Source organism: Volvox carteri (assembly GCF_000143455.1).
Source record: "Volvox carteri f. nagariensis unplaced genomic scaffold VOLCAscaffold_22, whole genome shotgun sequence".
Lineage (NCBI taxonomy): Eukaryota > Viridiplantae > Chlorophyta > Chlorophyceae > Chlamydomonadales > Volvocaceae > Volvox > Volvox carteri.
Window position 1 is genome coordinate 140,647 of NW_003307565.1, and position 16,777 is coordinate 157,423.

The 16,777-nt window shown below is 53.2% G+C and overlaps 4 protein-coding genes across 4 annotated transcripts in view; 1 reads left to right on the forward strand and 3 right to left on the reverse strand.

Moving 5' to 3' along the window:
* Positions 1–9: 9 nt before the first annotated feature.
* Positions 10–2,811, reverse strand: alk2a (serine/threonine protein kinase; the record flags this gene model as incomplete). The annotated part of the gene is made up of 7 exons (XM_002951161.1): positions 10–797; positions 999–1,071; positions 1,312–1,476; positions 1,636–1,785; positions 1,970–2,064; positions 2,325–2,447; positions 2,533–2,811. The coding sequence occupies 7 exons, from the start codon at positions 2,809–2,811 to the stop codon at positions 696–698; spliced, it is 987 nt and encodes a 328-aa protein (XP_002951207.1). The 3' UTR covers positions 10–695.
* A 1,642-nt stretch (positions 2,812–4,453) lies between these two features.
* Positions 4,454–6,629, reverse strand: alk2b (aurora kinase; the record flags this gene model as incomplete). Its single annotated transcript, XM_002951162.1, has 7 exons — positions 4,454–4,555; positions 4,707–4,827; positions 5,083–5,247; positions 5,419–5,568; positions 5,786–5,880; positions 6,142–6,264; positions 6,351–6,629. 7 exons carry the CDS (start codon positions 6,627–6,629, stop codon positions 4,454–4,456), a joined length of 1,035 nt encoding a protein of 344 aa, XP_002951208.1.
* A 2,569-nt stretch (positions 6,630–9,198) lies between these two features.
* On the reverse strand, positions 9,199–10,447 carry VOLCADRAFT_91623 (uncharacterized protein; the record flags this gene model as incomplete). Its single annotated transcript, XM_002951163.1, has 4 exons — positions 9,199–9,337; positions 9,943–10,013; positions 10,234–10,256; positions 10,303–10,447. The coding sequence occupies 4 exons, from the start codon at positions 10,445–10,447 to the stop codon at positions 9,199–9,201; spliced, it is 378 nt and encodes a 125-aa protein (XP_002951209.1).
* Positions 10,448–11,922: 1,475 nt separating this feature from the next.
* Positions 11,923–16,777, forward strand: part of VOLCADRAFT_74893 (uncharacterized protein) — a 12,238-nt gene continuing 7,383 nt past the window's right edge. The window contains exons 1-6 of the mRNA XM_002951080.1: positions 11,923–11,961; positions 12,265–12,384; positions 13,388–13,438; positions 13,868–13,942; positions 14,782–14,897; positions 15,912–16,194. Of these exons, the coding sequence (XP_002951126.1) occupies positions 11,947–11,961; positions 12,265–12,384; positions 13,388–13,438; positions 13,868–13,942; positions 14,782–14,897; positions 15,912–16,194 (660 nt within the window). The 5' untranslated portion in view covers positions 11,923–11,946. The remainder of the gene's footprint in view (positions 11,962–12,264; positions 12,385–13,387; positions 13,439–13,867; positions 13,943–14,781; positions 14,898–15,911; positions 16,195–16,777) is intronic.

Genomic DNA, 16,777 nt, shown 5'->3' on the forward strand with positions numbered 1-16,777 from the left:
ATGAGTTGTCGTTCAGAAAATTACACAAAAATCGATCAGATTCTTTAACGCCAGTAACCTACAAGGGGGCCCACCAAACACCGCTACTACAGGAAAGTGATGAAGGTTACATAGTAATGTAATCCGCATTACTTTCATGCTCAGTACTCGGACGGGGTCTACCCTACAATCGCTCGGCGGCCACTGGTTAGACAGGTGAACCGCAGACCTGCCCCGATCACATGTCGCGTTCACCCAGGTCAATCCGATGAAGCCACCCAGGCTATGGATTTACCCCACAGCGCATACCTGGGTATATCCCGCATAGACTGCGCCTGTAGCACTGCAAACCTCATTCATTGCTATAAAGAGACTAGAAGCCCAAGGCCCGCCCTACCTTAAGTCCTGCCTGCTCGACAGAGTTCAAGTAAAACATTTGTCATAGTACAAGATTGCCGTGAAAGGCCCAAACACTCCCTCATGCAATTCTCATAACTCACTAAGACCAACCGTCGGTCGTTACGACATCAGGCATACACGGGTAGCTGACTGCCAGGAATCCAAACGTGTCATCCCTGTTCCACAAAAAGACCCTTCAACCAGTTGTAAGCCTTATGCCCTTGTTCACTAAATACTACCCTCAATTCATGAAGGTCACAGTTTATTACATACTCAGTGTCAACCCCTCAATTCACCAATCCGAGGAGCTTCCCATGTCACTGGCCGCCGAGCAGTTTGGGGTCAGCATGCGCTCGAATCCACGGGTCGTTCTCCACTTCAGTGAGTGGCAATCGCTGGCTGGCGTCCTTGATGAGTAGCTACACAAAAAAGGAAAAAAGGTCGGAGGCGCGGAGGGCAAGGTCGCGCTCACAGCGGCAACGGGTTTTGGTGGCGGATTAGGGAGCAGACAAGCTGTGCCGCAAGCAAGGTTCACGCCAGGTAGACCGGCGCGGGAACCTGTGAAAGAGAACATTTCCCCTGGCGCAAGGCATATGACGTTTCGCGGATGCACACCTTACCTTACGAATGAACGCCTTGGCCTCATCGGACACATCGGGCGTATCCGGGAAGCGGAGATCCACCCCAACGATCCTGTTTCGAAGGGAGGCGTCATAGGTGCGTCCAATTGAGTTATTACAGGCGCAGAGAGCACGTTGACTAAGCACGTAACACCGAGGCAAGGCAAGTGATCCACATGAAGTGTAACTGTTACGTTCGCGGGAATACTGCTTAACACATCTTTCCGGGTTATGACCCTCCAGTGGCGTTCAATTGGCTGGAGTTTGTTGGAGCAGGTGGTTGCCTGCTACCTCGTTCGTTCCACTGCCCTACCGCTTGTAGGTGTCTTGGTGCCCGGGCGCCTCGAAGGGTGGGCCGCCGAACAGGAACTCGTACGTGAGTACGCCTAAGCTCCAGTTGTCCACCGCCGTGGTGTGAACCTTCCCCTCCACCATCTCTGGTGGCAGATAGTCCAACGTGCCGCACAGGGTCCGACGCCTAGCACATGAACCGCAAGACATGGACAGATGCCGCTTAGCGCATGGCAGCTTCCCTGGCTGCTTATAGTTTTGCACATGTACTTTCTGTGGGCCCCAACGAAATGTATTTTATGTATGGAAAGTCTAGAACGGAATATTGAAGGAGGAAGGGAGTCACCTGTTGCTAGGCGCATGGACGGACCAGCCGAAGTCGCTGATCTTCAGTTCGCCACCGAGTCCAAGCAGCAGATTCTCCGGCTTGATGTCACGGTGGATGACGTGATGGATATGGCAGTAATGCAGCGCTCGTGCCAACGACAGGATGTAGCTGTACGGCACAAGGCAGTGCAGGAATGATGATAGGTGAGTGGGTTGCCGTAACAGGCAAGTATATGTGGAGCTGCAGAAGCCTTCTGGGCAAGCACGCTAGCTCCTCACCTTCTCACGTGGGATGAGCGTCCCCGGTAAGGCATAGCGCATGGCAAGGTTCTGCATCAGGTGCGGGGTCTTACCTGGCCGACCTGCGCTCATCAAAGTGGGTACAGGCGACCAGCTCCTTGTACAGCTCGCCTCGCGCGGCATACTCGAGGATAAGATACACTTTCTCCTGCAATTCGCCAAGTACCAGAGACAACGGGGCCTCAGCACAGCACGTGCCTGTAATGCTCGTGGAGTACGGCTTCTGGACAGCTCTTGCCTCCATGCAAGCATGGGCTGGAAGAAGTCATGACGCCTGAGTAGTTTGAAGCACGCACACGCACACACACATACGTATGTGTTAATCTCACCCCAGCCCCAAATAGGCTCGCGCCGCATTGCATCGGGGAACATGCGACAAATCGAGGTGATTCCGTGCTTATGCCATACCTCGTCATAGAAGAAACCGTACAGACGCAGAATGTTGGGGTGGCGCAAGTGGGCCTGTATTTCAATTTCCCGGCGAAGCTGATGCTCCACATTTGAGTGCTGTAGCTGGATCTTGAACAGAACCTTTTCAGAGGGTCACAATACAATGCTTTCACGCCTTCATCCTCTGCACAACCAACATCCAACTTTGTGTCACCTAGCTCCTCACCTTCAAGGCAACTATGAACTTGCTTTGCTTTTCCCTAGCAAGGTAGACGTTGCCAAACTTGCCCTTGCCCAGCGGCTTCCCAATTTCGAAGTCATCGATTGTCCACTGCCGGCTGGTGCTAGCTGCGCTGTTCTGGGCATTTTGACCAGTGTCCCCTCGTACTGCTTTCTGATCCCCTTGCTCATCCTGTTGACGCCGTTTTGCGCCCCCTTGGGCGGGTTTGCCGGGTGCATGGACGGCAGTCTTGGCAAAGTTGGATGGTTTTAAAGGTTGCTGCATCCTGTGCCTACGAAATTCAAAGTTCTCTTGCGAGGTCAAATACTGTGAACGAAAGTGCAATTTGCTTTTGTGGGTCTAGGGATACTAGAATCCAAAAGGATGATATGGACAGACGTAGCTATTTCATGAATACAGTAAAACTCTACCAACGCTGATTGAATGTGCGTGTATATAGGCATAGCCAGTAGCAGATTCGGCTGCGCATGCGTCGGCGTACGGATGCCCGAAAGCTGCTAGGCAGCGTCGACAATGTGTTGACATGGCTGCCGAGTGCTTAGAAATATATATCTTTATTGGTTAGGTATCTCATGTGACACTGCTTACCGTAAGCTTCGTCGGAAGGTTGACAAGAAATGTCGGACGCAGGCGCCTTCCGCAACCCTCTTTCCTTCAAGCGCATGCAATAAGCATATATCGAGCTTGCACGGGCATGGGAAGAAGGAGGTTAAGATACAGGGGCCGCCGTGTGTCAGCTCTACCTGTCACGTGGTGCTTCCATGGTACGTGCCTCCCATTCGGCATTGCCTCCGAAGTCAACAAAAGGCATCACCGCCTTACATCCGATACAATCCAGGCTGAGGTTTCATGCCAGTCCCATGCCATGCTCACGGAACCTGCCTGGCGGTACCACCCTAACGCCGATTATCTGTCCTACCTCGTGCCACCGACATCCAGTAGTATGAACTAATTGGCCTGGACAGCTACGGAAATATGGAAACGCCATCGCGGCACATTTGAAAGAAAGAAGGAAAGGAGAGGCCGCGGGCTGCAGCCTAGGGCACAGCACGAAGGACACGCCTGGGCAACGGTACCGTGCGCCAGCCCACGGCACACAAAACCCGGGAAAAACGACATTGATTTAGATCCTGACATGGTAACGGGGTCGTTGAATGCCGGGTTCGCGTAGGACGATACATATCTGCATCAGCTGCTCTGCGCTTTGTTAGGTCAAGGAGGCCTCAAGTTCTCGCCCTCCATGCGCGCATACCCCTGGCTGCAATGCCATACACTAATCCTTCGACGTCGATGTACAGGGGGCACACATCTGGTCTGCCAGACCCCACGGCTGATTGTACGGGCCCCCAACGACATGAATTGGTTGACGTGAGTCCCCCTCACCACGGATGGTCAGATGAATCGTCCGTCCGGGGAAGGAGATGAACGCCTAAAACAACATATAATCATAGTTGCAAAAACATTGCCGCAGCTACGCCCGGAAAGTGGAAAGCATTTCTTCTGCCCACAGTTGTCGTTTCCACTGTGGCAATCAATACCTGTCAGCCCCAAATGCACTGGAACCGCAGAAGAATGTTCGGTGTTGGACTAAGGTTGGTTGCTGGATCCATGCATGGCCTTGACGATAACCTCAGCGCCCCATTGCACCACATCTTATTAAAAAACACGAGGGGCGTTTGCGCCCGGAATGTCTTAACTAACAGCAAACCCATGAAGCATGCCGATCGGTGTCCAAGCAAGCGCCGCATGCGTGAGCCTCGGTGCAGAAGGCAAGCTGAGTACACGGGTGCCCGTAACCACCACAAACAATGATCGCCTTCTCAGCGGTACACGCACAGACGAAACGAGACCAGGTCGGTCTGCAATCCGAGTACTACATCTTCACCAATCGGAGGAGCTTTCCATGTCACTGGCCGCCGAGCAGTTTGGGGTCAGCATGCGCTCGAATCCACGGGTCGTTCTCCACTTCAGTGAGTGGCAATCGCTGGCTAGCGTCCTTGATGAGTAGCTACACAAAAGAGGAAAAACGGTCGGAAGCGCGGAGGGCAAGGTCACGCTCACAGCGGCAACGGGTTTTGATGGCGGATTAGGAAGCAGATATCAGTCGGAAAGACGGATGCCGCAAGGCTAAAGGCCTGTGCACAGATCACATAAATTACGAGTGCAGATATATAAGGATCGCAACGCCCGGCGGGCGCCTCACACACCTTACGGATGAATGCCTTGGCCTCAGGGGATACCTCCGGCGAATCCGGAAAGCGTAAATCTACTTTGCTGATCCTGTTGACGGTGGTGTTGCGAGCGCATCCAAAGGGGGGAATCAGCTCAGATTCGCGAACCCAGGCTACCCTCGAGTGCGAGCCCTCAATGGGTAACGGTTACCATTCGTATGACATAGCTATCATAAGCGGAAATAATGCTACACGCATGGCAAACAGTCTCTGGTTATGGCCAGATCGTGAAGTGATGGTACTTAAATACCCGCTACCGCGCTTCGTGTTTGCCCTGCAAGCCCGTTCGTGCTCCCTGCTCTACCGCTTGTAGGTGTCATAGTGGTCCGGCGCCTCGAAGGGTGGGCCGCCGAACAGGAACTCGTACGTGAGAACACCTAAGCACCAATTATCCACCGCGCTGGTGTGAATCTTGTGCTCCACCATCTCTGGCGACAGATAGTCCAACGTGCCGCACATCGTCCGGCGCCTAGCACATGGATACCAAGGCGCGACCCAACGCCTTTCAGGTCGACATAAAATTCCTGGGTGCCAAAATATTCCGTGCGGGTTTCATTTCGTGGCATGATGCAGGCGAATCCGTGACAGCACGCAATGTGGGTCTCCTGGGAGCCACTATTAAGGTTCACCCGGCGCTCACCTGTTGCTAGGCGCATGGACGGACCAGCCGAAGTCGGCAAGCTTAAGTTCGCCATCGAGTCCAAGCAGCAGATTCTCCGGCTTGATGTCACGGTGGATGACGTTATGGCTATGGCAGTATTGCAGCGCTCGTGCCAATGACAGGATGTAGCTGTACGGCACAAGGCAGTGCAGGAATGATGACAGGTGAGTGAGTGGGCTAGTTCAACAAAATGCAGGGCCGGTTGATGGGAGACAGTTGCCCCTTGCATGCAGATCCTTTAGAAGTAGGGCTCTTGGTCCTCCGCGCCAACTCACACAGATCCCAGAAAGGATGATATTTCGGAGCACAGGCATTGCACTTCACTGCAGCGGGCACAGGGTCTTACCTGGCCGACCTGCTCTCGCCGAAATGGGTACAGCAAACCAGCTCCTTGTAGAGCTCGCCTCGCGCTGCGTACTCGAGGACCATGTACAACTTATCCTGCGCGAAGGCGGCTCCAGGTCACAAACTGACTTTTGCCATATTTTGGCGATCTTTCTGCTTTGTGTAAACCCGGGAGAAATCCGACGGGGGGGAGAAATCCGACCTGTCTACGCAAGAGGCACATCTTGAATCAAGTCTCATACAGCGGCTTTCCGTACCCGGGAGCAAACAGGCTGGTGCGGCACTTGACGGGGAGGGCCAGAGCGCGCGGCGGAGATTTGCAAAATGAGCACATGCACATGACACGACGTTTCACACCTTGTCGTAGAAGTATCCATAGAGCTGAAGAATGTTCGGGTGGCACAAATGAGCCTGAATCTCAATCTCGCGGCGAATCTGCTGCTCCACGTTTGAATCCTGGAGTTGGCTCTTGAACAGTACCTGTCCAAGCGACCGGGACCCAATGCCTTGTCGCACCCAATCTCAGCTTGAACACACCAGCCAGCACTGCGCTGTCTTTTCCGCACCTTCAGGGCGACCACGAACTTGCTTTGCCTTTCCCTAGCAAGGTAGACGTTGCCAAACTTGCCCTTCCCTAGCGCTTTCCCGATTTCGAAGTCATCAAGGGTCCATCGCCGGCTGGTGCTAGCTGTGCTGTTTCCTGTATTTTGACCAGCATCTGCATTTGATGCCTTGAAGGTGCCTCGCTCATCTTGCTGAAGCCCATTGTGTTCTCCTTGCGACAGCTTGGCGGTTGCTTGTGCACCAGTATTGACCAAATTTGATGATTTCAAAGGTTGAAGCATTTTTATGTTTTGCAATCCAAAATTATTCTGTGCGTAAGGACACAAGGGAGTTCGGGGATTGCCTCGCGTAAAGGTTAAATCCAAAAATAGGACTTCGACAGACGTGCTTCTTTGTTCACCAGACATAGAGGTCCATCAGCTTGGACCACAGCTGATGGTAACATATATAACAGATGACAGCGGGACGGGTTATGAGATGAAAATCCAGGTAACGTGACCGTACGGATAGCCTGAAGCTATTACAGCTGACTATGGTATCATCCTGAGAAGGATTCTGGGTGACTTCCTTTTGGTTCCCCATCCCTTTACTTCCCCAGTCGCACGCCCAACGGCATGCCTTCATGCTTGTGCGGGTTGGAAAGGCAGCTTCTCAAGGCGCCTCAGCATGCCCAGTACTACCCGTGCACGCGCTTCTTGCTGTAGACCTACCTCCTTCCAAAGGAGCTTTCTCGCCCATCCTGTGACGGCAACATCGTTATACACAGTCACATACCCAAACCCTTGGCTTCACGCAATCCGTTGGCCCTACTATCTACTCGCAAGCGATGTTGCATTGATTTTTTAAGGTTGTCGCACTGTTGACGGACCCTGCGAATACAACGAGCACGTTCGCGACGATTAGCCCTTAATATGCCCCTGCACGGAAGCCATGGCTTACGTGCGGATACAATGGCGTCCAGGTGAAGCCCAGTTGAATCGGTGACGGTGCTCGTCCGTTACACATCAGCACCAGTTTGTTACATTCACCTATGGATGCACCCTTAACAAAAGCAGGTCAGCAGCAAACGATAAGAGCCTAACTGCAGAATCGCGTGACTCGTTGCAAACATACAGATCCTTAATTGCACCAACATGGTCCCGACTGCCGTACAACACGAATACGGCAGGAAAAGTAGGAGGTCAGATGCATATGAATTAGACACTTTAAAAAATTGCTCATGGTAAGGAAAGCAGCAAAGGATAAGATAAGAAAAAAACATGTCGCCCTGCAGGACTCTTTTCTGTCTGCAGCTGGAAATGCTGTTTATATCCTATTGCCAACCTACTGCTAAGTAGTGCCACTAATCCATTGCTAATGATGCCTCGAAGCCGCTAGTAATATTAGTTCAATCACCCGCCGCTATGCCTTAAACACATCACCCGCACACGTTCACTACAGCGGTGGGGCAGCACCCAGCACAAGTTGTACAAAAAACGTTTTCGCGCCCGTCCAGATACTTCCGCCTGTCAGTTGTTATGTCGACTGCTCTGCGCATCGCCGAGCACTGCTCTCCGCTCAGGTTAGTAAGTCACTATCCAGTCATGAAACAAAGCCGCGACTGCCTGCCCCAGCAACGACAGACTTCCTGGCCAGGAAACGTCCTAAAGCATAACGGAGCGCTATAAATGATCAGTTGACTGCCTGCGTCAAAAAGGGTTCTGCGTCGCTAACAACACCATCAGCAATAAGTAAAAACCCATAAAACATGCCGTCACGCGCCACACGCACGGAATTATGCAGATTCGTAAATTGCCAAGTCGCGCGCATTCTGGCTCCTCATTTTCTCCCGTGTATCAGTCCACGCGCACCTACGTGTACCTAATGCTGTCAGACTCGTCAAAGGAAATAGCATGAAGATGTGCGCTTAAATGCCCTCTGCCCACTTCGCATCCAGCACGTCGCCTTGAACCAGACGCATTTGAGTGCTCAGGATGCTGTGCGCGTACAGGGCGCCTGGGCATCTAAAACAGGGGGACGGACCCAGCTCCCCTACAGATGCGTTTCCCAGCGTCTGTAGGCGTGTCCTTCCCCTCACTCGTGATGCCTTGCGCTGGACTCATTACACCTCACGAGTTTTGCGTGCAGCTGTTAGGAACCGTTTGGACACTTGCGCCGTGATGTCGGTGATGAGCCAATGTTGGAGCTCCGATGTCTCACGGGCTCGCAGCGAGAGTCCACGCTTCCGGTCCGCCGCCGCCCGAGCCTCTGCACAAAGGCTTGTCCACGTCACAGCATTGGATTGTTGCATAGGGACTTGGTGTGTCCGTTCTCCAATCGTGCAGGCGCTTTGGGTCGTTGAGCCGATGTACGTATGCCAGGCAGAGCTCTCTGTCGCTATAGATGCAGCATCTCCAGGTTGCGACGATCCAGACGAGCAGCTGCCTGAGCTGATACGTTTTTCACGATACCTGACCAAGCCTGCCTGTAATGGCCCCATCCGCTGGACGTCCGACATCTTTGGAGTGGAAGCTTCCCAAAATTTGATTGATGCGCAGTTCACCTATCTTCAAGTCTTTGTTGTGTCTATTTAATTGTTATCTTCAGTAAGTGTTGGAGGACAATGACTTGGCAGATACGGTCACGGACTTCTTCCCAGCTTGTGCATTGCGCAATTGTTATGAGCGATGCTTATTATATGTACATTACGGTCTATGCTTCAAAAGAAATTGCGCTTCCTTGGAAAGTCCGTTGTGCTGTCAGTAGCAAACCGAAACGGTTAGTGCAACTGTTGCTGGATTACTAGCTCCCCAGTTGCATTACATTAGCATGCAGCTTGAATTGCTTTTTTACAAGTTTCAAAACATACAATTACAGGGCTACAATCACCGAGCTTGATCGTCTTGTTAGCCTCAGCCGGTACCCTTTTCCCGATGGCGACCACGACTCTTTGAAAACAGGAACCCAAAATATAGTTGGTGTTGTGATGACGTTTGGGCGATGGTGTCTACTGCGACATGCGTGCCGATGCGAAGCACGGGTGGCGGGTTGGCACTTTGCAGTCGTAACACATCTCTAGTGAGGAAAGCGGCGCCACTAAATTCTTTTCTAATGAACAATAACCTCCGCAATTTCTATGGGGCCCTGCGTCATCCTGGCTGCATAGTATATGACTTGCCGGCGCCCCCGTCCACAAAGCCCTACCGCATGAGCGCACCCCAAATGCACGTCATCATCCTTCTTAAAGTCAGGCCCCTGCACGAATTCACAATGTCTGTAGATCCTGCCAGGCCTTCAGCCACAACTAAGGCCAACCCTGTTTACATAGTGTTTCATATCAAGGGAAAATTGCAACGATGTGCTGCACACGCTCCGTTTTGCAATTTCAGGCAGAGGGCATGCCCTGACGTTCGGTTTGAAACCCTAGCCACTGGCGCTGTCTTGTCGCCTAGCTACCTTGTCCATGCGCCCTCGGGGATGGGTTCGCTTAGGTGCCTGTACGATCCCTGTGCCGTATTGGGGAATCTAGCTGCGGAAGGGTGGACGTGGCTGGAACCGTCCCCGCTCCGGTTGCCAGGCCGGCAGGGGCATGCAGGCAAGAAGAACGCAACGCACCGGGACATGGGGTGCCTGGTGAGTGTGTGGCGGGGTCGACCCTGCATGGCCTTGCGTTTCCCAAGCTGGCGCTGAAACGCGGTTGGATGGGAGACCACTTGGTTGATGCCAATTGTATATAAGTTGTATCATCTCGATGCTCTTAAAGCCGCCCGCTCGGTTTTACTACGTCACTTGCTGCGTGAAAGCGAATGGAAAGTGAATGCGTGGTGGGTTTACTTCGCAACCAATCTTAACATACTATCCGTCGCGTTAAGTGCCGTAAACGATTTTCCGCACCTCCTCCCTTACCTGCGTAACCGCCAGAAACAGCCCTGGCATGTAAGGACGGATGTAGTACATGATCTGCGTGCTGCTCACCTCTACCTATGTTTGGGTATTTGGCGTCTACTTTGCTGCGCGACGACATGAAGGACGCATCGCAGCCAATAGTAAGGCCCTGACCCTGACCTTGGCCCTGTGGCGTGGTTCCACAGTCCATGTCCTCTGCCGCTATCGTGAACATTTATAGCATCAGCGCCACGAGATGATGCGAGAGCTACGGTGCGGCACTCGGCCACTTCGTACTGCGGCCGGACGTTTCCACTGCTACACCACACCCCGTCTGTATTTCATTCCTATCAGCGCGACTCGGTCTTTGTGCTTTACCGTAAGCAACTTCCCCGGGAGTCACTTTCTCACACTGGCTGTTCACAGCACTGCAGTGCATGTACTACTACTTATTGGTGGCTGCAGCTTTGGCAACGATCGTATATGGGATAGGTTAATGCTTGCATAGGTGATTGCGTTCAGCGATAATGCTGCTGCTGCTGCTGCTGATGATGATGACGCTGATGATGCTGATGATGATAAAGGTGGATTGAGGATGGACGGATGAAGTCCTACTGTTGTGGGTTGAACGGACCGCGGTTCGGTACATGCTCACGCGCGACAGCCATGAAGTGTTGCACATTTGGACGTGAGCGGGATGCGGTCTGCGCAGCGTCGATGTATTGGAAGTGATGGGAGCGGCCAAGCATTAATGTTGGAAGGCGCGTCCAGCATGCTGGAGGTATGTGTGGCTGACCCTGCAGCTGGGGAAAAGTTCTTCAGAGCCCATACCCGATGAGAGGACGCGTCTGTGTATATGTGCATAAATGTGTACGTGTCCTGGCCTGCTGGCGCGGTGTTAATAGTGATCAGTCCAGTATGTGGGCTACAACGCGTGTCAACGCCTCCCTTCCATTCTTTCTTTGCTTCGCTGATAAGGTGATGGTGGGTGGAGCGCCCCTTTTGCCCCCGGGCGCTGGCACATCGCGTAGGAAGGCGTTGAATCGTGGGTCTCTTTCAACAGCACCAAAGCAGACTCGACCTTCGCGTTTCGCCACGCCTTGCCATGGCTGTTCGTAGGAAGCGGTCAGTTGGGGCCGTTAATGGTGCGTTCAGGAAAATCCGCGTCCATCTCTTGGCATTTAGCGTGCGGATGAGCCCTGGGCGAGAGCACATACGTGCTCGTGTCTGGCTGGGAGGCCGCCCTGTTCAACAGGAATAGAGGAATGACGCTTCCCAACCGAAAGCACGAAACCTTCACTGCGAAGTGCATATCTTAGGTCAACAAGTAGCTGCAGCTATGTTCAACGGTATTTGTGTCATAATTTGTCAGGTTGAATGCAGCAACCCCTTTTTACGGCCCCCTTTTTACGGTAGTTAAGCACTTGCAGTGTAAGAATGCGAACCATGGGAAAACAGAACCGGGCAGCTATCGAAAATATGGCCATACACTGTTGCTTTCGCTGCAGTTTTGGCATGATCGTATTGCTGTACGGGATAATGGTCGCAAACCTGAGAGACGTTCACGACCTTATCACTACTGCAAGAACTATCGCACATTTGAATCGATATCGGCGACAGTAAATCCTTCTCTTCGTTCCAGCAGTTCGGAAATAGCTCCAAGTGGGGCGAGGCATGGAAATGGCGGGTCGCCTCTTGGACCTTGGTAACATAGACCTATGGAGAAGCGAGGAGATGCAGCTGGTGCAGGTGGGCGCGGGCAATGCGGAGTTGCGTGACGCTGTTGCGGTATTCCCATGGCACGGGGTTGGGCCCTTTGGACACGAAATCGCAGCGCGTCATCCTATAAAGCAATCACAGTTCACTTGCGTTGTGATCCGCGTTGCCAATTTCTGGGTGGATCTGCCGCGAGGTGGTCTTCCGGCATGCCGATATCGCCTGCCAACGGCGGAAGCATGAACTGGCTTCTTTCCAATCTTAGAGAGACGTTGTGCCTGATAAACATGGTACTATCTTTTGTGCCCTGCACCTGCGTGATGTGAACTGGTACAGCTAATGATCCCAGCGGATGCTGCGCACGACACTGTGGAAGTGTTGGGTGAAATCGGATTGCTCCAGTTTAAAGACTTGAACGTGGACAAGTCGGCCTTTCAGCGGACTTACGCAAACCAGGTCAGTCGGACGGTCGGTCCGTTCGTCATGCGCACTTTTTCCCCGTATCATAGCTACTAGGGTTGCAGCACTTTTCTAAATTGCCCAATCCGCAGCCATGCAAAGGCACTGCCACCCAGCCAGATACCAATAACCGCATGTCACCGCCTCGTTAAGCCTTCTCGGAGAAACCTAGCTCCTGGGAGCCCACAACCATTTTTTGCGGGCCGCCAAAAGAGCTCCTGCAAGATGTCTCCAAACTGACTGGAATCGATCTTATCCTCCATCAAAAGTCTCCAAACCTGACTGGAATCGGTCTTATCCTCCATCAAAGAACACAGTTGATGGTTGGATCCCAGGACGGGGCTTATGACACGTGAACACCTAGACTAGCTCTAAACTGATGTCACACCCAACGTGCACCCCCCGTGTGACGCCGAGTGGCGAACGCTCCCTTTCCCCCTTGCGCCTGCGTCTCCCTTGCCTTTCTGCCCTTCTGCCTTAGCCGCCACCGCCAGCGCGACCGCCACCTCTGCTGCAACTGACGCCTCCCCTCTTGGGCGCGCGTTGTGCATTGTTGCCGCTGTGTGCGTTTGAGACGTGCGATGTCGGTGTGGCCTTGCGGTCCTCCCCTTGCCATCTTTCTCCTCCTCTACCTTCTCCTCCATCTCCCCCACCTTCGATTTCCTGACGTCTTATGGGGCAGTAACACCTATGAAGATTACTCTTTTTTGTGAAAGGACTTCATGTGAAGTAAATAAAATATTTTCCCTACTGCCTTGTGTTGGAATGAGTTCATTTTCTTTGTCCGCGACGCATTTGGAAATTCTTTTCTCCACCACTATGGTGGTTCGGCAATTGGAGGCAACCCAAGACACGGCTTGACTGATGTGTGAATGTGTAGAATGTGTAGAAGTGCATAAAGACGTCATCCCTTCCCTTCCCGTTCCTTTCCCCCACCTCCCAACAACCCAATCTTTTACTCACCAAACTGGATCTTTATATTCCCAACTGTACGGCGTAGGTCCGGCGCTGTGATGAGCTGGCTCGCAAGCTGAGGTTCTTCCGTGAGCAGGTCCGTTGACTGTGTGTGCGTATGTATGTTTGTGCGTGTACGGAAAGGGGAACGGGTGTGCCAAGTGTGAGATTAGTGTATGGCTGCGGTGGGGGTGCGATTGGGTCTGTGGGGTGTGGATGATGCCGTGTATGTAGGGTGGGGTGCCGTCTGCTCCCTATCTGTTAGAGTGTGGTGCGTGCTGTGTCTTACTTGCTCTTTAGCGGTACCCTTGATGCAGGTTGTTGACGGGGCCTGACGTGTCCCGCACCGCAACCTGACTCTCTACCTGCGCAATGCCCTGCAGCAACTGCACGCACATAAATACATACGTGCATACGTACATACATACATACATTTACCACCCGCGCATCAAGACACATTCCAACACGGCCTCTCACACACGGCCCCCTGGGGCCCTCCTGGCCCCTCTCTTTCCTCACATGGCAGATTGACAAGGCGGGGTTGCCGATAACCAGTCGCTCAATCCTGGAGTCGTCCAATGTCACACTGGACGAGCTCGAGGTACGTCGTATAGCCCCGGGGCAATTGGGTAGCGTTGGAGATAAAGTACAACTTACCCCAGGAGGGTGAGGTGGTCGTGGGGAGTGGGGTGGCACCGGTGGGGGCTCCGTAGGGCCCGCGGAATAGGGATACCGTGATAATACTGCTTCAAGGTGAATGTGGAGGTGGTTTAGGAATGAAGAAAAATAAGGATATGGGAATGACTTGTTTTTTTACGGCTTTTACGGCTTTTGGGGTTTTAGTTGGGTGAGGAGTGGATGCGAGGGAGAGGGATGGAGTCGTGCTTGCTCAAGCAGGGCGGAAAAGGGGATATAGTCAGGGAGAGGGAGGGGGGAGATGTTGGTATATACAGTATTTGGGGGGTTTGGGGAAGCTGACCCGGAAATGAGCACGACACCAGCACCAGGAGGAGCTTATTCGCGAGGCACGGCGCAGTTGTTGTAGTTGTAGCAGCAAGCGGTAGCTACGGTCCGTGAGGTGCGATGTAGCAGCTATAGCAGCGCCCATGAGCAGGCATGTCAGCGAAGGCGTGGGTGGGGTTGACGTGTTGGGTTTCGCGATGCCAGGTACGGGATCGGAAAGGGGCCTCGGGGGCGGGGAAGGAGGTAACCCCTCGGAAGGAGGGATTCGCTGAGAGGAGACGAAGGCAAGCCCAAGTAAGGAACGGCTCGTTGTGGGAGGGAGGGCAGGTGGGTATGTAATGGGTACTCCCCCCAACTCCACACCACTTCCAACTCACTCGACCCCCCCCCTTGAGGGCGGCCTCCCGAAACCTTGTCTTGGTTAACCTAGTCCCATCGGGTTCCTCTCCTTGTTGTACGGATGCCTTTGCCGTACAGAGTTTGTTGGAGCAGTTGGAGCGGGAGATGGTTGAGATGAATGCCAACCATGACAGGATGCAGAGGGCGCATGCAGAGCTTGCTGAGCTGTCACTGCTACTGGATTGTGCGGGTGAGTGAGTGGCGGGTGTTGGGGGGAAGAGGGATACGAGGAGGCATAGATGATGGAGGGAGGGAATGATGGACGACACGTTTAGTTGTTGTAAAGTAGCTGTTATCGTTGCTGCCCAATAGTTTAGAAACAGAACTAGTTTCTACAGATTCGGACATATCATATTTTAGGAGTTTCATATCACAAAAGTTTTCGTAGGCTAGCTGACACCACCTGATCTCATGCGAACACGGCACTTCACTCAATCCATTGAAGTTTTTGATCTTTTTCGTATTTTGACTTTTCGCGTTTCGCGGAGGGGGCTACTTTTCACATTGCGTACGCACACAAATTAATTAAACCCGCACCTTTTTTACCCCAGGCTCCATATCCCCATTTCCCTCCCCCCCCCAATCTTCATTCATTCGTGGTTTGTCTTCCCCCCCCCCCCCAATCTTCCCCCCCTTCATTATCCCCTTGCAGGCAAGTTTTTTGAATCCGCACGCCGTGCCGCCGCGGGTGCGGGTACGGCAGCAGGTGGCCTGGGCGGCGGTTCGGGTGCGGGCGGCAGTGCTGCGGATGTGAGCTCGCCCCTTCTGGGGGGAGGTGGACTGGGGGCGCTGGAGGCCAGCAGCTCCACGGTGGGAGCCTTTGGGGTGTGACTGACTGTATGTCTGTCTGTGTATATGGACGTATGCGTATATGTGTGCATGTGCGCGTCTGTATGTTTATCTGTACGTAGTGTCGTAGTGGAGATTGGGGGGTTGGGGTTTGGGTTTGGTGGGGTGAACAATGTGGAGGGGGGGAAGTGGGTCTTTGGGGGTATCCTTTCCACTTGATGGATTGGGGCGTATTTTGGGGTGTTTCGGGGTGGGGTGGTTGGGGGAGTGGGGTGGGCGTGTTTGTTGTTTGTGTGCATATGCTTTCATAATGCACACAGCGTGTGTTTGTTGTGTGGGGGGATTACTTGAGGGACGGAAGGTATCGGATTTCTGCTGTGTTGTCTGTCTCTCTCTCTCTTTTGTTGATCCCCATTGAGTTTGTGTTTTTTGGTGCTGTGGGCTTCAAGTTCCCCCACCTCCTCCCCTCCCATATCATGCTTTCCCCTCTTTTCGTTTTCCCCCCATTTTTCATTACATGTACGGCACTTACGACACCCTCAGTACGAGCCGAAGATTGGTCGGCTGGGCTCCATTGCGGGCCTTATCTCCCGGGAGCGGCTGGGGGGTTTTGAGCGGCTGTTGTTCCGGGCCACTCGCGGCAACAACTACTTCCGTTCCATGCCTGTGGGGCTGGTGCTGGACCCGGCAACTGGTGAGGCTGTCTCCCCGTCTGGGTATGTGGGTGTGAGTATGCCTGGGCATTGGTGGGCGGGAGGTAAAGAGGGGACGGAGAAATGAAACCTGGGTTGTTTCGGTGTATGTATGTATGTGTGTGTGTGGGGGGGGGATGAATGGGGTGCGTCCTAGGCGTGAGTTGGGGGGTAAGATGAACCACGGACGAGTGAAACAGGTATGAGATATGGCCGGTTACTCCAGGGGGGAAGGAGGTGTACTACGAGTAAAAGTTTCCGGGACGGGTGTACGGCGGCTTACTGTCATTACTTGGTGGGGGGGAATGGAATAGGTGTATGGGCCCGAGCGGGGAGGAGGGGTAATGGAGGGGGTATACGTGTTTTGCCAATAGCGAGCAGAAACGAAACATACTGGTGTTTCCAACGTAGGGATGTACATTCAGTCCTCTTTTGCTACAGGAAGAAAGCAAACATGACATACATACGGAGCCATTGGACGGGCGTGTACATATGCTGTGTTTTCCTTAATGGGCCCCTCTCATCTCTCCCTCCCCTCTCCCTCTCCCTCTCCCTCTCCCTCTCCCTCTCCCTCTCCCTCTCCCTCTCCCTCT